This window comes from Sander vitreus, chromosome 3, assembly GCF_031162955.1.
Source record: "Sander vitreus isolate 19-12246 chromosome 3, sanVit1, whole genome shotgun sequence".
Taxonomy (NCBI): domain Eukaryota; kingdom Metazoa; phylum Chordata; class Actinopteri; order Perciformes; family Percidae; genus Sander; species Sander vitreus.
This window is the reverse complement of record NC_135857.1, coordinates 26,377,885-26,403,925: the sequence shown is the minus strand read 5'-3', so window position 1 is coordinate 26,403,925 and position 26,041 is coordinate 26,377,885. Positions and strand designations below refer to the sequence as shown.

Genomic DNA, 26,041 nt, shown 5'->3' with positions numbered 1-26,041 from the left:
AAAGCTTAGCCTCTCATGATTCAATTAAGCCCACACACAAAGCATAAGATGATTTATAGCAGTTATACAACTGTTATAAAGTTAAAGAAAATAAAGCAATATAGACAGTATAGCCAATGAGCAAACGACACCAAACTTGACACTGAAATTTTAACCCTGTGATGGCTGTAGTTGTGTCAAAGCAAAAACAGGGCCTCTTATAAGCATATCACACCCTGACCAATTTATAATTACTTATTTCTATATATTTATGTAAATAGTTATTTCAAGTTTATGTGTGATTGATGTGAGTGTGTTTGTGTATTTGAGAAGTGTTTTATTTTGTACTTTATTGGCTTTTTTCTTTGCACTTTTCAAATTGAAATAAGAAAAACGGACACACATATCTGTAGAAAAACATTCATATAAAATCCATTTTTGAGTCTTTTGGCTTCTGGATTTTTTCTGTAGTAAGCTGAGACATGTTGCTATGGTCTTGTGTTGTCTGTATCTCACCAGATGTGTTTACAGCAGTGTATGTTAATCATTTTACAGATGTATGACTTGGACGGAAATAAAAAACCTCCATTCTAGCCTCTGTAACTCTGTGTCAGTAAGGCCTAGAATAACCCTGACACTTGTACAAAAACTTGAGTGTTTGTGTTTCCAATGATCAGTGTTGGGAAGGATACTTTCAAAACGTATTCCGTTACAGAATACAGAATGCATGCCCAAAAATGTAATTTGTAACATATTCCGTTACGTTACTCAATCTGAGTAACGTATTCTGAATACTTGGATTACTTGCACATTAAATTGCATTTTATAAGTGTATGCAGCCATCACATACAGCTTACTAAACAGGCCTATGCTGGTGTGTTCTTCTGTTCCAACTGGCTGAATGTGTACTCTAAACAAGCAGATCGATTTTTTGTATTTGTAGTCCCGAACTGCATACTACAAAAAATCTAACCGCAGTCTAAGCTACCATGAGCTAATTTTAGTTAGCTAGCAAGTCAAACGAGGCTAGTCAGTCTTTCAACGGCTCTGGGGCTAGTAAATCAGCACGTAGGAGAATGTAAAGTCGCAAGTCAACTATAAAATAGCAAGGTGACCAGTAAAACTACAGCAGACGACTACCCTTGGCTAAAAATAACTTACTTTAAGATGCTTCTTCAGGTTGGAGGTGGAGTAATTTGGACACTGAAAGGAAGTTGGTTGCTGGCAAGCAGAGGTTGCACTGCAGTGCACAGTTATATTTCGTTCTCTCTTCTCTTTCTTTAATGTGAAATGCTGTTTGAATTTCCAAGATAGAAACACATTCCTGCCCTGGCTCTGTTGTGCCGGTTCCGGCTCCATCTCTACCTCTATCAGTGATCACGTAAATAGCTAATTTTTTCGTTTTATATTGGGGCTTCTGGGAAATGCATGGAGTTGCGAGAGTGAATAAACCTGTGAAACAGAAGTATCGTCATGTAATCCATTGATTTCAACAATGTAACTGTATTCTAAATACCAACTATTTAAATTGCAACTGTAACGGAATACAGTTACTCATGATTTGTATTCTGAATACGTAACGCTGGTACATGTATTCCGTTACTCCCCAACACTGCCAATGATATCAGGCACACCCAGAGTGTCAAAGTATATGGGAGCTGAACCACTTTTAATTTGGGTATGACGTTTAGACAAAAAAGCATGGAATTTCAAGCGTTTAAGAGGCTAAAGGAATAGTTCAATATTTTAGAAAATACACTGATTCACTTTTTTGCAGCGTTCGATGACAACATTGTTTAGATAGTGAATTTGGCATAATTTTGTCAGGGCTGATTGAATATACATTTTAGAGCATTGTGACCAGTGGAATAATAGTTTTTCCGACCTCTTACCCAGTGTGTGCTGCAATAGATTTGAGCTTCCTGCAAACTTGTACAGGATAGGAATGTGTAGGTAATGTATGGATGGATAGATGATTACTTTCATTAAAAATAGGAAACAGACAATATTAACAATTAGGGGTGACCCCGAATAGTCGACTATTCAATGATTCAATCTAAGAAGTGGCGGAAATTGTGGTTATGAAACAAAGGATAATTCCATTCAGGCTTTATGGGGGTGCTGAATGTCTGATTTTACACATAATTGTTTTGGTTTCTCTCAGTAAATCATGATATATAGCCTATTTTGTAAAATATTTATTAATCAAAGCACTCACATAAGAACATAGCACAGGCACAGGACAGAATATATTTCTCAGATTCTCTGTCAAAATAAGGAGGAGGAGGAGCTTAGAAACAGCTGTTTGCGGCTTGTAGCGCTTTTGTTGACTGTCCCTTCACTCCCCTGTCGTTTCCCTTCCGTCTGTGGATTGCTACAACAGTGGGGAAGTGGAATTACTGTAGGGCCAAAAGTTTTATTTACAACCATGCATGCTAACTAAGTGACGTGTTCTGTCTATCTATTGATCTCCACCGTTGAGTCCACTCCATTGACAGTGGTGTACCGTTTTGCTATTTTTTTACATACGTTTTAAACAAAGGAGGCAAAAATACAACCAACAACTCGTGCCGCCAGGCGCGTTTCAGATCTTTTGTCAGTATGGAAAAATGCAAACAAACGTCACAAATGAGGAAGGAGAAGATGATTCAACGATCAGTCGACTGTAGGCAAGACTTGACCAATCAGATTTGACTATGTAAATTATTAGTCGGGGACACGGCTATTACCAATATACACACAAGTCACACAAAGTAAATGTCAACACTGAAAGCAGAGCGCTGTCTATAAGTACCTCAGCCACTCAAGTTCTGTCTGCATGTCCATTATAAGGGGGCTGTACTCCACTCAGAGTGCTCCACTTGTCATCTGTGAAGATGTATGAGTCACAGAGACAAAGATCTGCAACTTTCTCTCTGACCCTCTCTATCCTCTCACTCGTCCTCCAATTCTCTCCATCTTCTCCCTCTGATAATTTCTTCTGAGGTCAGCCAGACTCAGCTGGTGGAGACGGACAGGTCAGACACTATCTATCTGTGTAACTCTTTGCTACTCATCAGTGTGTTTGTGTGTGAATGTGTGTGTCTCACATATGTGTCATCACCCCGCACTGAAAAATAGAAGAGAGTCCACTGGTGAGATTGGACTGGAGGTAAGTGATTGGAGGAAAACAGGAGCAAATGGATGAGAGAAGGACTTGAGTGGTGGCAGAAGAAGTCCTTTGAACACCCTGGAGAGCTCTTGGGTGTAGGTGTGTATAAGTGGTGTCTTTGCCATGTACTGTAGGCCATGAGAGCAAATCACCAAAAGAGCATGGTGAGAGTCTGGAAAGACAAAAATTGATTATCCTAAAGAAGTGGGAACTAGGTGCAGCACTGCAGTGATGGCATACGCACACATACTCACACACAAGTAAAACAATGTAATATTAGAAAGAAGAAAATAAACTATACAGTATGCTGACTCTCCTGTACAATACATTTCTTTTAGCTACTAGATTTTGTAACTGTTGACTAGTGACAACATAGTGTTATGGGATTATTTTAGGAGTGGAATTGGCAGAAAGTGTGTGGAAAACCCTGTCCTCATACTTCATATTTGCTAATTAAAGATACGGTTGTGTAAATAATATTATATTTCAGTGACTTAATGACTCTTCTTTACATGCACTCTTGTTATATACTAATATACTAAGTTTAGCATTCACTTTTATCAAGCATCTGCCACTTGTGAACACAGTGGCCATGTCATCAAAAGTAGATTTGCTAATACAAAATGCTTCTCTTTTCTCAGTTTTTAAGCTGACATATGAAGTCGGTCAGTGTATGTTTTGGTCATTCGATTTTCATTTCATTAACAGGTATTAAAAAACAAAAAAATGAATGGTTATTTGATTTTCATTTTAAAATACTAAATTTGAAATTGAAATACAAGGCGTTTTTTCCTTTTCATGGTCAAAAGGGAATGTGAAAATGTAAAACATGCTTCGATTTTCATTTTCTATTTCATATAACTATTTCATAAAACTATTAAATCATTAGAAAACAGAAATGAAAAAATGCCAGTTTTTTCATATTCTTAGACCGGATGTTGCATTTCCATTGTGGTAACACATTCTCTTAATATATCCATGAGTAGCACTACCAATTTTGCCTTAATTCAGGCTGCCGTTGAGGGAAACTGTAGCCTACTTTTATTTATTTCCGTCTATTTATTTGCACGTTACATTCAAGGGACGTTTGGTTATCTCACAGACTAAAAGCAACTAGCAAGCCTGCCTGACATCAGTGCATCAAAGCATATCACTATCTGCATAGAAAAGAAAATATGAATAAAACACAAGTGTGGCAGATTCGTCTGATTCCCAGTTTAGCTAGAGCGGGTAACGCCAGCTCTACAGACGGACCAGAGTCAGTCAGCACCGGGGAGCGAACATAGAGCAAACCGGGGACCCAGGTCTGCTAGCTAGCTGCAGCGGCAACAGCGAACATTATAACATTAGACCCAGCACCGGAGGTCTGATCCCCATGATCTGATCCCGAACCGCCGGTGACTTTCTGCCAGATCAGCAAGCTTAACAGCAGCAACCGAAAGTTTGCTGGGACCAGACTTTGGCGCTGTAACGGTAACGTTAATGTAACAGTAACGTTACAGCCGTGAACTCAAAGTCAAGTCCTCAGCTGGTTCTACTCTCTTCGGGCAAAGTTGTCTGTGGCGGGTAGAGACAGAGAGTCAGAGGAAGGCAGGGAGAGAGGGTAATAAAGAAATGTGACATTATGAAATAAGTCTGCCCGGTTCGCCCGTGCCAAAAACCGCCACTGCTTCCTTTGAATGTAAACAGACGGAAATAAATAAAAGTACCCTAAAATAAATAAAAGTAAAACATATAGGCTATTGAACTATAATGACTAATGCATATGTTTATATGTATTGCCTCATTTATGTATTTCATGATGTATTTCATAGATATATTAATGTATATTTATGTAAAGAGGTGCAAAAAACGGATGATCAGTCGCTCAGGAAGTTAGGCTACAGTTTCCCTCAACTGCAGCCTGGGTTAAAGCAAAACTGGTAAGCTACACCAGTGCTAGTCATGGATGTATTAAGAGAACGTGTTACCACATTGGAAATGCAACATCCGGTCTCAGAATATGAAAAAACTGGCATTTTTTCATTTCTGTTTTCTAATGATTTAATGTTTTGTTATATGAAATAGAAAATAAAAATCGAAGCATGTTTTAAATTTTCACATTCCCTTTTGACCATGAAAAGGAAAAAACGCCTTGTATTTCAATTTCAAATTTTGTATTTTAAAATGAAAATCAAATAACCATTCGTTTTTTTGTTTTTTAATACCTGTTAATGAAATGAACAAAATGTTTGATCTACAATTCCATGCCAAATGGGCAAACTCGATCTGCTTCTAAATATGATTGAAACTTGGCTGCAGATTCAACGAGCATTAGTGAGGGCCAACATGTTGGATTAAGACAGTTGGCTATCCAAGTCATCCCAAATGTGTTGGCTTTGAGTAGTCAGAGTAGTTACAAAATGGATATTGTGGTGAGATAGTTTTTTTAACTGCCGTTTCCAAGTTAGAGAATTAACTTCTAACCTCATCTTTTTTCAATTTTCTCATGTTTCTGTCCTTTAATTTTCTTTTCCTTTCCTTGTTTTGTGAGTTTCTTTCCTTTCCTTGCCTTTCCAGTAATGTCCTCTCTCTCCAAAGACACCAAAAACAAGACAATGGAGATTCTAACTTAATTCTGCATAACCCACTCCTCCAAGCCTCGGTCCCTCTCTTCTTTCTCTCTCCCCCCTCTCTCTCTCACAGACATTTTGCAGGGCAAATCAATGAGCCTTGGCTGTCTGCATATCTGCTGCCAAGTATGGTCAGCGGTGACCACTCAAAGACACCCACTCAATGTGCGGTGCACCCAGTTCAGTCAGCTACTGAACTACATGCTCACACGCACTGTGACTCCACTATGAAACCTCCATACTCCTCCTTCCACATCTATAAAGACAATAGAGTTGGAAGAGACAAAAATACAGGAGGTAGAACAAAAAGAGTCAGATACTGTATATAGAGTAAAGATGGAAGAAGATGGAAGTGTACAGGCCACGGTGGAATGCCTGACTACACTAATATTTGAAAAATAGGTTTCAGGGACAAAACATCCTTTCATTTGTGGTTTTCTGTGTAGGTTTAAAAAGGAGACAACAAACACCCACTCAACACTACTCTACACTCATTCCATACTTAACACTAAGCCAGAAAGGAAAGGCGTTATTGCTCATTAGCAATTAAAACAGTGTTTGTTCACTAAAAAGCTAAAGTTCACGATGCTGCAGAGCTTAATTTTATCAGTAATCACAGTAGGGATCACAGGAACCCTCCCGCTCCTTCTTGTTTGAAGAAGATACACTGTAGCTTAAATCTATTCACCCTGACTAAATCGTTTGCCTCTGATGGCTGTAGAACTGCGCGGGGATCAGTGGCCGGGTGCCCTTCTGTTGCTGCAAACCACTAAGCCCTCTTACTTCTCAAATGGCATGAAGCTGTATCAAGATCAGCGAAGCTTCGAAAATGTAGGACAAAGCAAGTGTTTGTATAAAACAAATCTGTGATGTTCCTCCATGTCGCTGAGGCCTGCTTTCCCTGGCCACGACTGGTCGGGCAGGATTTGTGCAGTATCCTGTGTCACAGCCTCTTCTGGGGATTTATAGAGTGCTCCCATAATGCACTTCCTCTCTCCAAAGGGGGGGGAACATAAATCTGCCTTTGTTTTTTTGTCACCCCCCCGATTCTTTATTTGCTAATGGGATCATCAAATGACTATCCTCTTGGCTTTCTTTATCTCTCGTGCTCGAACACAGCCAGACACACGTGCAGAAGCCCTATGTAGAAAACTATTATAAGACTTGTGTCAACTAATCCTGCAACTTTACAAGCAGGCATTTGACTAAAGCCACAGCCTAAAGCTTGTTACCAAGAGGCATCTTCATTCAAAATGTTTGCTTGTTTACAGACTGTAAATAGTACAGTGTGTTTAACTGGACATAATAAAGCAGCAAAAGGTTTTTCACACAGTGGGTAGCTGAATTAAAATACACTGTGCTGGTAATGAGCTATCTAAATTCTGAGTTTATATTGCTTGGAATTACACAAAAGCGGGGGTTCGGGCAGCACTGGCAAAAACTCTATTGCTCTTTCTGCTTCGCTGCCAGAAGATTCTCCCTGTCGAGGCAGCGACACGGTCGGTCCTGTGGAAATCGTTTGAGCCACAGCACGCATCTGTGAATGCAATAATTCCTTTGTAAACGACATCAGCTCCTTGCCCATTTTTGCATACTTGGCGGCTGTCAACATGTTGGCTGCACTCTATCACTCTCCCTGCTCGTGCACGGGCAAACCCGCGCACACACACCTACAAACACACACACACACACACACACACACGGATGTTAGCGCTTCAGGCTCTGATTACTGACAACCCTGAAACACATACTACGTAGATACAAGCACATTTAGAGACACACGCACATGCACTCTAAGTTTGACTGGATTCTCGAGGCTGACTGTGATTAAAGGAAGTTGAAGGTCCACGCTTTCCTAGAATGAAACAGTGGCTAAACAGAAAATGACAGGAGTAACGGCGCTTCAAAGTTATCTGGAAAACAGCTCCACATATTGATGCTATGGAGGCGAATGCTTCGCCACACTTGACACAAATGCCTTTTTTCAGTTGTCTTTTTAAAAACAACTGAAATGGAGAAACAGATCCAGGGGTAAGAAATGGGAAATAATTTAGGTTGGTTGCTTCTTACGAGTTCTGCTTTATGCCGACTGTGACAGAAATAGAGAACGGCAGTGAGGGTCAGTATAGATCCTGGACACAATAGACTCTTATTTTCTCCTGAATTTAACTGCACTGTACAGTGGCCCTAGGGATCAAATAGAATAATGGTGTGTTTCATTTTCCACCTCCATTGACATGGCAACTATTTGATTACACAGCCATGCTCTGGATACAAAACAATAATAAATCCCTCGTTACACTGCAAGTTCGCTGTTAGGTCCTGCTGTATTACATATTAACTTTCAGGTTAATATACAATATCCCCAAACAGGCAACAAACAGTGTCTGCATGAATATGGAAGCACACAGATCCTCGACCACAGCACATGATAGTCACCTCAAGTAAATCCTAATTCAAATGAAAGTGCATATGAGGCAAAAGCTTGACCTCTGGGCCAGGTCACGGCCTGCAACAGGTCTATAAGCATATGTTTTTCTTCCACACACAACAACAATTGCAGCTGTAGCCAGCCAGCTTACCAGATGGGAGGCTCTTTCCTGTGTCAGGAGGCAAGGAGGATGAACAGCTTATCACACTTGTGGTGTCTCTCGGCTGCCAGACGAAACTGACAGGTGTCACCTTGTTATTTTGCTGTGTGAAAGCCAACTCCACAGGGAGTTGATTAGCACGAACCTGTTGCCACATTTACCCGCTCACCCACGGCATATGCCAAGCTCACTGGAGAATTGAGCAGTCCCGCTGCAGTGGAGATACTGGTGGACCTAAAATTAGGTCAGCGATAACTGCCAACAGTGTGGCACACATGTATGACATATGGATGTCATTATTATATATGTGTAGCTTTGGGGATTATTTGTCATGAAATTTTAATGAGCTAATTGCAGCTGTGAATAAAATCAGACTGTTGATAAATCGCCTTATTTGCATATTCAAATAATGCTCATCATTTCAGGTGGCTTGATCAAAGTTTGGGTCAATTTACTGCTGCTGAAAGTTACAAACCTGATAATATTCAAACCTTCATCGATATATAGAAACACGAGATAAGTCTGTGTGCTGTCATTTTGCCCGTAGAGGAAGTCTGCATTCACAGTCATTGCAGTAATTGCACATTTGTTTCTTAAGGATCTGATCATCTAGGGCTGCATGATATTTTGTTTCATCGTCTACATCGCGATGTGCGCATGCGCGATAGTCACATCGCAGGACGTTGCGATGTTGACGCTACAACTTCTTTGCTGCTTGATAAAAAAAAAAACTTTCACCGTTCTCTTTTTCCATGATTGTTACCGGCCGGCCCTTCCCCTTTAAGACAGGTGGTCATGTGACGTAACGTTAGTCCGACGGAATGTGGGGTTGTTATGGGAAGTGAGGCTCTCCCGTGTGTAGAAAAGTACCGTAAGCGGCAGCTGCCGCTGACACAGTGATGCACATGCTTTTCCATGGGTAGTGAAGCTACAGTAGTCAGTGTTTTATGTTCGCTGCAAAGACAAACTAAATCACCTGATTAATGCAACGTAATCACGACATATCCCGGCCATTTTTCACCGCAGAAAGCTGCTACCAGCCAGGCTAAAGCTAACATAGTTAGCCTATGTCCTTTTTCATTTTTATTTTCTTTGTAGATGCACTCACCTACAAAATCTCCCTAAATAGGGCTATTTATGTCTTCTTGTAAAAAAAATATTGCAATGTAGTTTTTTCCAATATCGTGCAGGCCTATGATCATCTATACTATTTTTTTTTAGCTTTGGGAGTGATTTACCCATGCTTTAAAAACTGGACGTCCCTGTCCAGATGTAAGTTGTGTGAATTTGGTTTAAAGTTTGTGTTCTCCACAATAAGCTAATTATGAGCCACGTGCACAAATAACATCATTGTGTTAATAATATTCTGCCAAGTTTCAATTTCAAAAATGTTGACAAGGCATTGGGAGTTCCCAAATGCTACTTTTTTGCAGGTTTCCACACAAAACTGCTCCACTTTCCTCCTACCTACTGTACCCTTTACCTATCAGTCACAAACAAAGCTTGTCAGGAAGGATCCACAGTCCCATAACATCTAACAATGTGCAGAAACAGAGTGTGTGTTCTACATCCAGCCACTTACAAAATATATATATTAGTAATGTTGCAACAAATGAGAAGAGGATCACAACAAAACTGCAAGTCCCTAAATTAATACTATGGTGATGCCACATGAGAATAACCCAAAGAAATATGCTAAAATAGGGTCATGGAAAGCTCAGTATTGAGCACCATAGACAATACCCTCAAGTGCTATTTAGGGGCTGTACAGTTATACAGCAAATATTAAGTGTCCAGTCTCCACATGTCCAAAGAGGAATAATGCAGGGGGGGGATCAAACAGACAGACTGTATCAGCACCTTTGCAATCAGTTATTTCTCTGCATCCACACACAGCCTCTCCGTCTCCATTCACTGTACCGTACTCGCAGATGCGCGCCACACGGAGCGAGTACGTTGCTCTTCACCTACCGTACCTTTGGTGTGAGCGGCGCTCAACCCCAGAGCCACTACAGCCAACACGCCGGCTAGTCTCAGCATCTTCTCGGTAGAGATTCAGCACGGGGAAGTAGAGTGACTAGGGCGACCTCTCTCCTCTTCTCTTTCTTTTTCTTCTCACTCTCACACTCTCTCTATGTCCTTCTCCTTTCCGCCCTCTCCCTATTTATTCAACGCCTCAGGTTCTCTCCTCTCTCTTCAAGCGGAGTGTGGAAACAGTTCACTGATATGTGGGACAAGACAGGCAGCGTGGAGTAGAAGAAGAAGAAGGAAAGGTGCCCGTAATGCACCTCGCCGCACCGTAACGCGCACGTTGCACGCTGGTTGGGTGGATGGACGGACGAGGCAGCAACTGAAGTGGTTTCTGCTGAGACGGGACTGGCGAGCAAAGCACCCCGGGACCAGACCGCGCGACGTCACGGGGAGGAGAGAGATGTATTCAGGCGCTCCCCTCCACCCTCTCTCTGTCTCTCTCTCTCTCTCTCTCTCTCTCGCTTCTCTCCTCCCCTCTCTCCTCCCTCCATCTCCTATCTCTGGAGCATCCCAGCCCACTCCAGCTTACAGCAACCCTGCCACGCTGAGGAGGGATCCCTAATGAAAACAAATGAAAAGCACCGTAGCCTATATCTTGTTTTAATTGACTCCATAAACGAAAGAAAACATTGTTTGTTGTGCATTTACAATAAATCAAACAAGGTTAGCACTACTGTAAATGCTTATAACACTATCAGTGTTGGAATCATATTACCATGCATGCCGCACTCACTAAAGAACACTATATAATTATAATGCATAGCCTTATGTAGGCCAACCTTGGCATACATCCCCACCTGCTTTTACTTTTCAACCATTATTTCTACATTTCTTGTAACTGCTTACCAACAGTGATATTTCTGGACTCAAGGATTTCAGTTTAGCCTAAGGTATTTGAGTTTGAATTTCTAGGAAAAAGAGAGAAAGATTGACAGACTTTAATCTAACTGTCTGGAATGCTAAGACTTTTTCTTATCATATAGGCTAGAGAAAACATTCAAAACTGCTGCTTAAATGTCAAATATAGTAATTTCTTATAAAATATGCAAAATAAAAAGCATTGGAGTGACATGGCTCATTTTGCCAGAGAGGACATTACTGTCTCCCATGAGAGAAAGAAAGAAAAAAAAATCCTTATTTCATTCTTTCAGTTTGTCTAAGGTGGCATGCATTTTCCCAGACAGTAGGATTAATAATAACTTTTTCAATTTTCCTGAGTAGCCTATCTCAAAGGAACTTTTCTCTTGGACTATCTCTGCTGGTTAAGGATTATTCTGGGAGGCAGAGAAAATATTGCCAGCGTTATCTAGAGGGAGAAAAGAAAATACAAACAGATGACAATGCACAGATTTGAATCCACACACACAGTGATGAAATTAAATATGGTCGAAGTGGTTTATAGCTGACGAAAAGGCCTCCCTGGGCTTGGGTTAAAAAAAAAGAATAAAAAAAAAGTGACAGATAAACCAAAGCATGGTTTTCAAACTAAGGAGCTGGAACCTTAAGGGGGCCTAAGCAATATGAGGAATATTTAAATGTATCTGTATTTTAGTGATTACTATAGTATTACTTTAATATAATCACCTATCATGTACACATTATGCTCATTTTCAGGTTCGTTCAGGTATTTGGGGTTTCTACAAAAACATGTTTACATGCTTTAATATTTAAAAAAAAAAACACATAATTGTTCTCATACTTTCTGAATATACCTGTGTTCACTGTTTGAGCGCCTGTCTTTTCAAGCCCCCATCAGGAAAAAGCCAAGTCTGCTCTGATTGGTCAGCATCAAATGCTGCTTCTTAAGTTTAAGAACATTCAAGGACATGCTGGCTCATACTTGTATATTCATCAAGTCTTTACAGCACAGCCACAGATCTCCAAATTACACCCATTAATCAGCAAAAACAAAAATGGTAACCCAGAAAAACTGGGCGCAAAATAACTAATCTTAATCTAAGAAGGCCAGTCATCTGGGGGCTTAGTGGGACAGGTTGTTTTCTGAGTTTAAAAAGACTTTCTATATCACTGACCTAGCTGCATCAGGCAAAATACATTCTCACTTTTTTTATCAAGGCCATTTTCAAAATTATAGCCTGCAGCAAAGGGCCAATTTGGTTAGAATTCCACTTCTGCTCTTTAGGTTGTTCGATGCTTTTTCATTATTGCCACACACAGTATGCCCACTAGGCTTCCATATCCACCCTGGGAATACTGTGGTGAATTACAAACTTTAAAACTAATGTGATATCACACTGTGTCCGTCTGCTCAGCATACAGAGGAAGAAAAAAACAGGTTTTTCTCATACTGTGTGTATTAGGCAATCTAACCTGGCTGAGTAGTTTAATGTGCAATTCTATTTGTCTTATGTCAGTATTTTACCGTTGGGTAATATCAGTGACACGGCCTACATTACTAGCAGCCATTAGCTGTTTAGGTTGCTAAATGATGATGGAAACAATAAGAAAAAGATGACGATATTAGTTTCAAATTGATGACTACAGTGTAGTGTAATAACTATATAATGTGCTGTCAGAGTCTGAACAGAACAGAACAAGAAAAGCACCAACAAGGACTTAAATAAGAGTTAAGAGTTAAATAAGAGTTTTTAAGGCACTGCTGCCGCACTGCTGCCTGCAGGGAATGCAGCTCTCTTTGGTGCTGAGGCACAAGGATGCTTTGAGGTTGCCCAAACTATTGACAAAAATGTTGCATAATGCTTTTTGTATGGTGGCCGACAGGGGCAAACGCATTGCAACTTAATGAAACACACGCAAATAGACAAAACACAAGCATATTAAGAAAATATCTTCATTAATTTGATAACACATGCACAGCATTTAGCAAATTCTGCAAATACAGAAATGTTGCAAAAAGAAAAGCACACAATCCCCGAAAACAAATGCAAAAAAAAAACAAAAAAACGCAGCATCCAGATTACACAATGGAAGTTCTCCAGGCCTCTAGGGGGAGCGCTAAGTGGAACAGCTTGATTTTTGATCCCAGAGAGAGAGAGAGAGAGAGAGAGAGAGAGAGAGAGAGAGAGAGAGAGAGAGAGAGAGAGAAAGAGAGAAAGAGAGAGCCGGGGCACGTTCAATCTCAGAACCGTGGGCAACTGCTTTGAGAGATATGTTTTCTCTCGTAGGGTGGGTGTGTCTCTAGTTTATTGGCTCAGGTCATAGGTGATACGCAATCAGTAGAGACGTGTCTGTAAACTCGTGATAAAAAAGCAGAGCACTTGCTCCCCGTGGGGTCTAAAATCAAGCTGTTCCACTTAGCACTCCCCCTAGAGGTCTGGAGAACTTCCATTGTGTAATATGCAGCGTTTTTTTTTTTTTCGGGGATTGTGTGCTTTTCTTTTTGCATCGTTTCTGTATTTGCAGCGCGTTTGTGTATTTGGTTGTGTTGTGTGTATTTGCAGCGCGTTTGCTAAATTCTGTGCATGTGTTGTCAAATTTATGAAGATGTTTTCTTAATTTGCTTGTTTTTTGTCTATTTGCGTGTGTTTCATTAAGTTGCAGTGTGTTTGCCCCTGTCAGCCACCATATTTTTGTGTTAAAAAAAACAGCATCAGCGATCACAGTGACCCACTGTGCTGAAATTACATGAACTCCATGAAGAAAGTTTGATTGTGAATTCATTGTACTGTAATAAAGGTGATGGAATAGTACTGTTTCGTATTGATTTTTGTTCTTTAAGCTAAATCTCAGGGCTGCTCTGGGCTCGTTCCATATCCATTTATGATTCAATGCTGCAGAGCACCGCGGTGCTAATGAGTCACCCTCAGTGCACCTGGGTGACATTTCCCATAGTGGAGCATATATTAGCTTTTGTCACTAAGCAGACTTACAGCCAGCAGTAACCTAATGTATGATATATTTCAGGCACTTTGCAGAGATTTATGAATTATAGATAATGCAACAGTATAATTGAACCCAGAATAATCGATAATTGATAAAACAAGTAGTTATGAATGGTTAAAGGGACAGTTGACCCCAAAAACAAAAACATACATACCTGTAGGGTGATTTATCAATAACGATTGTTTTGGTGTGAGTTGCTGAGTGTTGGAGATATCAACCATAGAGATGTCTGCCTTCTCTCAAAAATAATGAAACTAGATGGCACTCGGCTTGTGGTGCTCAAAGTGCCAAAAAATACATTTGAAAAACTCAACAGCAATGTCTCTTTCCAGAAATAATTACCCAGTTACTTGAGATAATCCACAGACCTGGTTGTGAGCAGATTTATGTAGTAACTATTTTCTTTCACCAGAATTACACCAACTAACCAGCCGAATCACCGTGCTGATCATAGACTGTAAAAATACTATGGATAGCATCAGTGACGTCACCCATTGGTTTGTGGACTCTACGGCCGATATCCCCAACACTTGGCAACTCACATCAAAACAATCTAGATTGATTAATAACCCTACAGGTAAGAGGAAAAATGTGTATTTTTGATTTTGGGGTGAACTTCTCTTTTAATCTTGTTTTCAGACACAATGTGGTCCATGCAGTCCTTTCACAAAATAACGATACTTAATTTAACGTTCATGTTCTTGTCTGTGCTGTATACACTGTATATTTGAGATGCAAAAAATAGTCCATTTACCACATTTATCTTTCATCCTGGGAATACACACCCAGAGACACAGGGAGGGGGGGATCCCTCTGTGCACAGCAAGTGTGACAGATTGAAAAGCACACTCGTGCATCTTAATGTGATAATTTACTGAACACATGGATAGAATAGAGAAGCCATCTTCTTCATTACTGAAACCAATGCTCCAGTTTGGTGTTACTTGGTGTATAATCATAGGACAAGTGCATGCTTTATATGTGCAATTTTATCATACCAAAGGTCTCCAAGGGATACATTAAAAACTTGACATTGCAGAGCAGGTCAAAGCCAGATGGCTCCCTGCTGTCAATCTCCTTCCTCTCCAGTGCTGCTCCTGCACGAGACAGCTCCTAAGCCTCATCATCCATCTTATGTCTTCAAGCAATCAACCAACGCCTTCCTTCTTCTCTTATCTCTCAACTGAGAGGTCATTTCATCTCAACTACGTCACAATCAACCTTGTATGTTTCTATTTGTCCCAACCTTTATGCGGCATCTCCTCTTGCACCATCTCTATGTTTCTCCTGATGCCTCCAACTTCTCCTCAGCTCTATACATGGCCTAATCACTCTACTGTCACTAAATTCAGATCTCTCTATCCACCCCTCTCCGCCCTGACTCTCCAGTTAGTGTGTGTGATAGAGTGCAGTGCCTCAACATACTCCCACTGACAGCTGGTCTGGGCTGGAGGAGGAGAGGAGGCAGGGGAAGGGAGGAATAGGAGGAGGTAGAGAAAGGCAAAGAGATAGACCATCATCCCCCTGGCGTTTCTCCCCGGCTCTTTCTGAGGAAGTGTCAGTGGTGGCACTTTGATGCCGCCTACATCATGCAGAGGTCTGAAACTGTGAGAGTGCCTTCTGGCCCCGTTTTGCCTCGCCTATCTGGCAGGAACTGGGCCAGGAGTTGTCATCTGCTCAAAGCCTCGCACATCTCTCAATCCCATTACTGAAAACTATAAACGTGGTTTGTAATTTCCAGTAAGAGAATAGAAACTACTTTTTTTTTTTCATACTGCTTTGGCTTTACTCAATCTAATCTCTTTTCTTCTTCTCTTTTCCATTGAAATATAAAAAAAAACGACCATACCAGTGTTTTTGCAGTTTTAGCTTATTTATTACAAATCATATTACATTGCAGCTAAACATTCTGCAGAGCATGCAGGTGTGTTTTTGCTAAATTTAAATGTATACAGTAAGTTCGACCTTTCCAGGCATCTTGTCTTCCATTTATTTCAGTAAAATAGGAAAATATTTTAGCTGGATCTTCAAACCTTTTTAAATTTAACAATCTATCAAAGAGATAAAGTGAGATCAGTATTTGTCAAGTTACATAATTGTTGTAAAATAATGCAACACAGACTTTGCAAATAATCATTCTGCACTTAATCAGCATCAGCACAACATTATTAATAATCAGTTAAAAACTTTTTAGACTTTTGCATCCTCTCATTTGCTCTGTATTCAGGCTTTAGTAAATCTAGCCCCTGACGGGAGACATTGTCCAATCACAGGTCATTTCAGAGAGAGAGAGAGTTCCTACTGGCACGTCACTTCGGTGAAAGTTCTGTTTACTAAACTATTAAATAACAGACTTTATTGTGATCAATCTATATACAGTACAGTACTGTACATAGAGGAACAAAATTGTGTAAAAAAGTAGTCCAGTTTATTATCCAGGGAGCGGACTTGCTGTAAGAACAGTCGGGAGAGCTGGTCTGCTGGAGTTAGACTTTAGCCTAGCACGAACAATGGTTTGTTGGTCGTGGTTATGTTTCCTCTACCACCGCCTCTGGCATCTCTTCATTCGGATAGCAGCATAAGCCTGCTACGAGGACCAAAGGCGGAAGCCGGCAGAGTTAAGGACACAAACGTGGTAGACAAGCCAGTAATTTAGCCTTTTACCCTAGCTCACGGCTGCCAATAATTCAAGTTCATGTAGCTATCAAAAAAATCAGTTTGACACCTCAAAGAGCTTTACAAAGAAAACAGGATGGTAATTCACATAGATCATAGTTGTAGTCCAGTGATTGGGATTCAGCCTTCTTTCATATGGTTTTAATATGCATTTTATGCACCCTAATGTCACATTGAGAAAAATGTGGAGGATTGTTGTTCCTCTGCTCTTTTGTGTCTCCCCTGTCCATTCAGTAGCTCAGCATTTGTTTATGTCTGTCCCTTTTTTCCTCTTTGCTCGGCTGCTGCTGCCTTTGATAGCAGTCCTCCTCTGGTCCAAGACAGACTTGGCTGCAGCTCAACAGGCTTGTTTATGGGTCTTGGCAACAAGGCTTGCAGTCCTCAATGTACCTGTCATGTTAGTTTTTTTGTCTTGTTCTTATATGACTGAAAGGAGGAAAGAAAGCAACGCAGACAGACAGAGAGAGAGAGAGATTATGTGTATATTTTCTGTTTTTACTCTGCGGGTATAGGGTTAGCTTGTCTATATCCTTCGCGTTCCACTTCCGGAAATTCCGCCGGATGCATGTATTTTCTGTTTCCTTCCTCTTTCTTTGTGTTGGAATTTTAAATTTGGTGGATTTATGAGGATTATTGTTGACTGCTCCTCAGATCTATGCAGGGTAAATTGAGACAGCTAGCTAGATTATCTGTCCAATCTGAGTTTTCTCTTGCATGACTATTTTGCAGTGGCTCTGTGCGCAGTTTAGCACCGCCCATCACGATTAATGCACGGAGAAGGGTCTGGCAAAACGAGATTAAGGGTTAGCTGACCACGACCAGCCTGAGCAGACAAAATTACACCACAGTCAGACCCTCCCTTCCCTCCAGATCTGATACATCAGTCACTTACAGACAGAGAGCTCTAAACAAAATGAGTTTGACCGTGATACCCACATACACATATAGAGACATATAAATCTGAACAATCACACACAGAAAAGCTGCATATAGACAGTTTGGTTCTAAACCCTTTCCCTATTAACACAAATCAAGCCAATTTCTGCTCCACACTGAATAAAGGCTATCATACATATAGGCTGTTTGGTATTGGGCCGAAATAGCAGCTTGAAATGATTTGACTTCATGGCCTCAGCAGAGTAAGGATAAGACTGAGCAAACAGTGACTGCAGTACTGTGGTATATTATGGCTAAAACATAATCATGTTGACAATCAGTCTCTGTATAACGTGGGGTGTGTTTTTCTGTTCAGACTCTCGTCATTGAACTTCCTCCGGTAGAGGTCACTCACAAAGGTCAAATTAAACATATATGGAGCAGCTCGAGAGAGGAAACTTCCTCCACACCGGTCTCCAATTTATGAAGGGTCATGAAAAAGCAAGATCTGGCCAGCAGCAGCAGTACAGATGCCCTGACTTTATTAAGAAGGCACAACATTTAACACATACAGATAACTATTTTCTTGTACCTAAAGGGAGTCAACATGTATTACAGTGAAAGTTCAGAGTACAAATAGATGGGTCACTTGGGGAAATTAAACTTAAGTATCAAAATAGTTGCAAAGGATAAACAGAGTGGTTTCGGTGCTTTGATTGTGTTTCAGTGGCCTAGTTAAGAAACAAGAAAAAAAAACTAGACGGGAGGGCAGGGTTCTCATGTCGTTATGTTTCCATGAAGTGAACGGTTTACCTGATCCTGGTCCTAATTGTCAACAGCTAATCCCCAGTGTCTGTGTCCAGACATTACATCTGGATTGTTTCAAATCAAGATCCTTTTAGGATCAATTTCCTACAGGCACATACAGAGGCCCCTTCATTTGGCAAACGCTTACTCAACTTGAGAGCTGCTGGCTTCAGAACTGAGACACTGGCAAACAGCACAAAAGCCTCGGCTGCATCACAGGATTTTTAACCAAAAACACACAAGAAAGTGCCAAATAATGTTAAAAGCAATCAAAACAAAAAGCCACCAAAGATGGAGGATTATGTCTTATCCTTAAACTGAGTTTACCATAAGCGTTTTTATTCCACCTTCTACTGTATATATGAGGCATAAAAGAGCACATGAAATAAAAAAATAAAAAAATCAAGAACAACTTGCAAAGAACACCAAATTATAATTGGAATAGCCCTGCAAAAAACAGCAATTCTGTGGAATCAATTCATCTTTTATCATTAAAGTATTGCAATTAATAATAAAACTTACATATTTACAATTGTATTCAAAAGTAAACATTTCTAGGTTTAATTTCTGTTATTTATGAGTTCTTCTGACTTGAAGTCAGTTGGAATGATGAGTTCAATGAATGTACTGCTGGTCTTCACTAAACTCAAAGTAAAAAGATATTCTGTGGAGATTTTGATAGTGGCACTATGGGGCAATGCAATGTTTCAATTGTATCGTGCATGAGGACGCACCTGCTTCCCCACATGCACGTGGGTAATGTGGTTCACATCCATTTCATGCTATACCGCTTGGTGGTGGTTAACGCTCTGAGAAAAGCAGCGATGCAGCATGAAAGGCAGTGAAAGGAAGACTGCTAGCAGACAAACAAAAACGGGTTTGGAAATGTTTCATGAGAAAGGAAATCCATTGAACATGTCTGTTGGACCTCAAGGACACACACACACAATGTGTTTGGGTGAGAAACAGAGATGGGGACTCGAGTCTGAGACTCAGACTCGAGTCGCACTTAAGTCGCACAAACAGCTGACTTCAGACATGACTCGGACTCGACCCAAAAGACTTCAGACTTGACTCGGACTCGAGCTTCGAGACTCGTCAACAACCTGATTCCATGCAATTATTGCTTTTTAAATCAAAATGTATTCATGTATTTCTATTTTCTTTTATTGGCGCATATACGGGGAAACGTATGACGAGCTGTATGTATCCTACCCTTTGCCATAATGTGCAACTTAATGCATGCACCTATGTGCGCGCACTCACATATCAAAAATGCATTGCCGATGGCGACACCAAATCCTCCAGGAGTTGTGCCTTTTCTCATTAGTTTTGCTTTCAATGACTTGGTAAACAGTGGCAGTAAGTGAACAGCTACATGCAAGGTGTGTGGAACCAAGATAAATGATGCCGGATCAACAACGTCGGACTTCATCAGGCATCTCAAAACGCACCTAAATAGGTCAGTCACTCACACACTAATATGAAAAGAGACGTTACATTTAGCATATATCGTCACAGGTAACAAGCTAACCATCGCAAAGTGTTGTGCTAATGCTGAGAACAGGCACATTGTATCTTATATAGGGTGACCAGACGTCCCCGGTTTCCGGGGACAGTCCCCGGTTTTGGTGACCTGTCCCCGGCTGGAGCTGTCCCCGGAAATGTCCCCGGTTTTTCACTGTGACTGACAGACCCGAAATTGGAATGAAATAGTCGTGCACCCTACACGCACAGGCTCAAGACAGCCAGATTGCCCATTTTACGATGCTAAAATTACTGTTTATTTACATGGAGTCTGGTGGGTTTAGCGAACGCAATTTCACGGACTTTTTATGTTTTAAAAAAGGATCTTACTCTTTAACAGAAAGGTTGACCTCCTTAGAAATACTTTCCATAATGTTGTCAGACACTTAGAAAATTAATCTGCGTCTGTCAGTGGCAAAACAGGCACTTTTATTAACGTAAAAACAAGCTGTACAATTGACGTCCTATTAACTTACATTGTAGCTTGTTTCGCCGTTGCCGCATGCAGTGATCTCGTTTAATACTGGACCAATGTCAAAGGAAAATATTTCCTCAATAGTTTTAATTATATCCGATACTCAATGAGCTGTTGCAGAAACAAGCCCAGCGTGAAGCAATAAAGCAAAAGCTGTCAGATAAATGTAGTGCAGTAAACATTACAACATTTCCCTCTGAGGTGTAGTGGAGTACAAGTATGTAGTAGCATAATTTCTACATGCTCTACAAAATTATAATGTATTCTCATGTAAACTATTTATGTCAGCACAGGTATTTTTTGTAAATTGCTTAGCCAGTGTATTCCACCATAATGGTTATTATATTGCCAGATTCCAGACAATCCCACTTACTTATATATATCCCACTTACAAATATGAATATATATTTCTACTGGTATGCTTCATAGTGACATTAATGCAAAAATATGAAGAAAAAAACTATTCCACCTGTGTGTGCATGGTTAAAATTCTGAAGTGCAAAATAGCTCAGGCTACAGCACAAATATTCCCATCTATAGATATATGAATAATCAAGTCTAACCTCTGAATTTCTTTTCAAAGTGCACCAGATTGATGCATTTAAACGTTAAAATACACAATATCTTCTTACAGGGGAGCATGCCCATGGACCCCCCCCCTAGGAAAGCGTGTACCCCAGTGCAGCTCTAGGTCTAGTGACGCCCCTGGGGTAGTGTCCCAGTTTTAAGTTTACAAAGATAAAAAATTACCTGTTTTGGAGGTATTTACGCTTCTGAGCTGAAAATGTCCCCGGATTTTGTCTCAGAAATCTGGTCATCTTAATCTTTAGTTAGTGGTTGCTGAGGCTAAGAAATCCATGGCGCACAGGAGGCGGGACGCACGGATCCATCTCCCCAGGAACAAACGCTGTGTCAGGTGGGCAAACTCATGTGATGCGTAATTGATCCCGTGGATGATTTGTAGGCTATTAAGTGAACAAGGTGTACCCGGTCCACAAAACACTGGGCCGTCTTGACTGTCTTAATTCTGCACATATTTCTGTTACTGTAGTCCTATTTACTATTTCATTATTTCATCCATGCGTGGCACAGTGGATCCGTGTGCACTGTCACCTGCCGTGGAGACGCTGACCTCACTAACCTCTCCTTCTCTGAGTCGGGTCTCTCTCACGCTGGACTCATAAAGTTATCCTACAACTGATTTTGATACTGGACTGTATGGATGGTAGCTACAGGACATGTTTTGAATTCATAAGACTTGAGCTCAAAGACTTGAGACTAGACTTGGACTTGCAAAAAATGACTTGTGAACATCTCTGGTGAGAAACACTTAATGTAAACATAACTTTTGATTGTTTACAAGAAAACTCACCATAGTTTAAGTTGTTGAAAACGTGATAGTTTAAGGGAAACAGGGTGCAGATAAATGACTCGTCAAATGGAGAATGTCAACCGGATGGAAAATGTGACTGAACACCGCATTCTGCGTCTCGATGTTTGTATTTTGTCAAGCAAACGTAACTCAGTTGGTTTTACATTTTCAAAACTCATGAGCTGAATTATTCAAGTTTACTTTAGTTAACTCATATTGTTAAAAAGGCAGCAAGGGAATCATTTTAAAGTTGAAGCAGTTTTAAATTTGTGTGTAAGATGCCTCACATCTGCACAATTATGTCAAAGTATATGCAGGTATTTTTAGGTTTATATGACTTTGACTAAATTGAGACTCCCTTTGATTGTTATTTTTCCTATCCAAGCCCATGTAGCCAACTTGGTAAGGTGACACAAATCTAACAGGACAGTAAGATTATTTAAACTCATGGTAACGCAGGACAGTTTGTGTATTCAATACAACTTGCCTGGGGATCCCATTTTGTTCGGATTTTTGCAGCTCAGATGGCAACTAAAAAAAAAAAATAGGGGGCTTGCTTCACATACGTAGGTTTCACTGTTCACAAAGAGGAAACATCAGATCTGTATCACACGTTAAGGGGGGTGGGGAAATATCTGCTGAAAGTCAGTTGCGCTGTGAATGTAACCTAAATCTGTATCCCTGTTTCAAGTCAACAATTGCTCAGAAATCCAGTTATTTTGTTGTACTCTTTAACGTTATGATCAATAAAGAGAGTTATAATGTGAAAGTGAGAATTTTATTCATAAAATATACCATAAATAAGATTTTTTTCCCCTTTATTTTTTCAGGCAAGTCATTAAGAACAGGTTCTTATTTACAATGGTGGCCTGACAAGTGGCAAAGCCACTTAGGGAAAGGGGAAGGAAGGCTAGAAAAATAAAATACATTAGAAATGCATACGTTTTCACCTTTATATTGCAGATCCACACACAAATAATGCTGTTTAAATAGTATTTAACCCCACCTATCCCTGTCTATTGTTATCACAAACTATTCTCTTGCAACAGAGGTGTCCACATCTTCGTTGCTCTTCCAGAAACCATCAAAAGAAAAGTAATACAACAGAGGATCCAGACAGCAGTTCACACTAGCAAGACATATCAGTGGCGTGCGAGCAGGACTCCAGCTTTTAAAGAGGACAAGGAATGATACAGGCAAGAAAAATATGGTGAACATCATCAGGTTCATGGCAAAAATCAGCATGACATTCACCTTGTTGTTTATCCTTGCAGAGTCTTTCAGATGGCTGTGTAAAGTCCAAAACACCAGAGCAGTGGACACAATGTTGACTGCCAGCATGGTGAGCACCAAAGCAGGCTGCAGATAAGCCAATGTAGGCTGCGGATGATGAAGAAATTCAAAACAGGTAGATTCATTGTTGTTGTCTAAAAATCTTGAAAATCCCACACCCTCTGGGATGTTCAACACCAACACAAACAGCCAAACGAGCGCAACAGCTTTCAAGGCGTTGGAAGCGGTTCGGAGATGGCGTGACCTCAGAGGGTAGACGACAGCCATCAGCCGGTCCACACTAATGAAGGTGATGAAGATGGAGCTGGAGCGGATGTTGTTGCGAAAGAGCATTGTGAAACAGATGCATGCCTTATTGCCCAGAGGCCAGGTGCCTGTGGCGTAAAAGTAGACCCTCATGGACAAGGAGATGACGAGCAGCAGGTCAGAGATGGCCAGGTTGACCATGAAGATGACACTGGGAGATTTGAGGCTGTGGTAGCGTAACAGAATCCACAGCGACACAGCATTGAGAGGCAGACCCAGCATCATTACAGATCCAAACACCAGAGCGTACGTCGTGTTCCTTATATCTCGCTCCATTCCATTTTCGAATGTACTGTTGAACATGTTTCGCTTCTGTGAGGAATGCAGAATTGCACGCGAGTGAATCTATCTGTGACAAAGCCACAACAACTGTGCCTGCTCGCAAATCAGATATTTCAAGATCAGGTTGAACAAAGGTTGTTGCTACATGTGGAAGTGGCTGAGAATGTTGAAACAGGAAACAACTTTGAGGTACTGCAATGTTCAAGTGAAACTATGTGGGAGTGTAAAGTCCTGCATAAGAAACCACTACAATGTGCACTGTATTAATAAACAAATGTGTATTAATTCTGTTCAAGAAGGCTTATTTCTGTCAATTGTAGTACACAAGTACAGTCTATTAACACACCATCTGTACTGCACTAGCAGATACATGTATCTGCTGTTGAAATTCCAACTGAACTGGCAGTCATGCTACAGTACTACTGGCTGAGCAGGAAAGAAAATACTACAATTATGCATTTTTTGGTGTGCCATTATGTCAGACATACCTGTACATACTGTACAGTGTCTTCAGAGAATGTAAATTATCTACTTACCATAATTACTCAGTTTTGTCAGCATTTTGTAGTTACAATTACTACACAAACCATATTAATGAATAACTTCAATGGGATATTAAATACATACAAGGTTATTTAGACAATACAAGTCAAAATGTCCAGATTATTGTATTTATTTATTAAATTAGGCATTAATTTGAGAGCACTCAAACAGACTAAACGGCAGTTTTTTAGGCAACACACATGGTCTCACAGATGACAGTGGCCATAAAGTTGCACACACTGAATTCCGAGACAAAACTGTGAGGAGGCAGACATCTTTTTCTGAAGATTTCAAGAGTGCTGTATGTATTCCACGACTTACGAAGAGAACAAGACTACATTGGCAGTTCTGTGAGGCTGTACTTAGAGCTAAATGCTAACGTCAGCATGCTAACATGCTCATAATGACAATGCTAACAGGCTGATGTTCATGAATCGCTCCTGTCAGACCTATCTTTTGCACTCAGCCGTTTATGAATGGAACTTCATTTTCCAAACCTCAATCAAAGGTCTTCAGAAACCATCAAATGCCACGCCTCCCCCAGTCCCCTGATCTCCACAACCCTACTGGACACTGGCTTCTCAATCTCACATTAAGCCATACACGTACATGCTACTCTTGCCATTTATCAGACAGACAGTCTAATGTGCCACTGTGCCTAACTTCCTGTTAATGATCTCTGCACGCGAGTTCTGTTTTTGAATACAAATCATGTTCACCCAAAACGCCACAAGAATTCACTTTGTTCAAGTGATGACAAATTATATCGATCATAAACCAGAAGAGATGATAAAAGTAAAGTAAACAAGTAGAAAAAGGAAGCCATTGCTTCATCCTTTGGTAGCCACTTATCTGATGTAAATCATACTATATTGAATATCATTGGAGAATCACATTACAAGTTTCCACACTCACACAGGTTGTGTAATAAACTAGGAAGACGAGTCATATGCCACATGACCAAAGCCTTTGCTTGTGTGGCAATGGCATATGTATGACATATAATGTGCTATGTCAATGAAAAAGTGAGAAAAAAAAAAAAGTGTGACAAATGTGTGCACTGTGTGCTGCAGGGCTGAATTTGCTCGAAACTACAAGATGAACTTAAAGTCATTAGAAAAAATGGGTGTTTGTTGTTCTGACAGCACACATAAAAATGTGTGATCAAGGATTTCTTAGTAACACTGGAAAGAGCAGCGCATCTTGCTTTTTAAACTCTTGAGATCTGACTCAAATAATTTAATAACTGAAACTCACCTCTCAAAAAGGTACAAGAAAATCTGATGAAAAAGTTACGTTGCAAACTTCCAAACAGCTAGCCTTGCTCTGTACAATGGTAACAAAATCCACCTACCAGCATCTTTAGGGGTATCTATCCCTAAACCTATCCCTTAAATAATATCTCATTTACCACATAAAAAAAAATTAAGTTTACAACTTCCTGGAGACTACTCTGGTTGTCTGGCAATTAAACACATATAAATATTTAGCATGCAGACATGAGAGTGGTCGTCTCATTTAACTCTTTGCAAGAAAGTAAATTATTTTTGTCCACGAGTAGCGTTACTTCTTACTGAGTACCACCACTTTCTGGTGCAGTAGGTAAGACTTATAAAACTAACTTTCTGTCATATTTGCTGAAACTGATCCTATGTT

General features: G+C 40.3%; 2 protein-coding genes across 3 annotated transcripts in view; both read right to left on the bottom strand.

The window, feature by feature from the left end:
- The window catches only part of LOC144515688 (calsyntenin-2-like), a 269,693-nt gene extending 258,890 nt beyond the window's left edge, over positions 1 to 10,803 (bottom strand). The window contains exon 1 of one of the 2 annotated variants that reach the window (XM_078246728.1): positions 10,310 to 10,803. In XM_078246728.1, coding sequence (XP_078102854.1) covers positions 10,310 to 10,373 — 64 coding nt within the window. In that variant the 5' untranslated portion in view covers positions 10,374 to 10,803. The remainder of the gene's footprint in view (positions 1 to 10,309) is intronic. The other variant, XM_078246729.1, reaches the window with a different exon arrangement.
- Positions 10,804 to 22,725: 11,922 nt separating this feature from the next.
- LOC144515687 (lysophosphatidic acid receptor 6-like) lies at positions 22,726 to 24,022 on the bottom strand. The gene has a single exon (XM_078246727.1). It carries the CDS (start codon positions 23,861 to 23,863, stop codon positions 22,994 to 22,996), a length of 870 nt encoding a protein of 289 aa, XP_078102853.1. The 5' UTR covers positions 23,864 to 24,022; the 3' UTR covers positions 22,726 to 22,993.
- Positions 24,023 to 26,041: the final 2,019 nt, after the last annotated feature.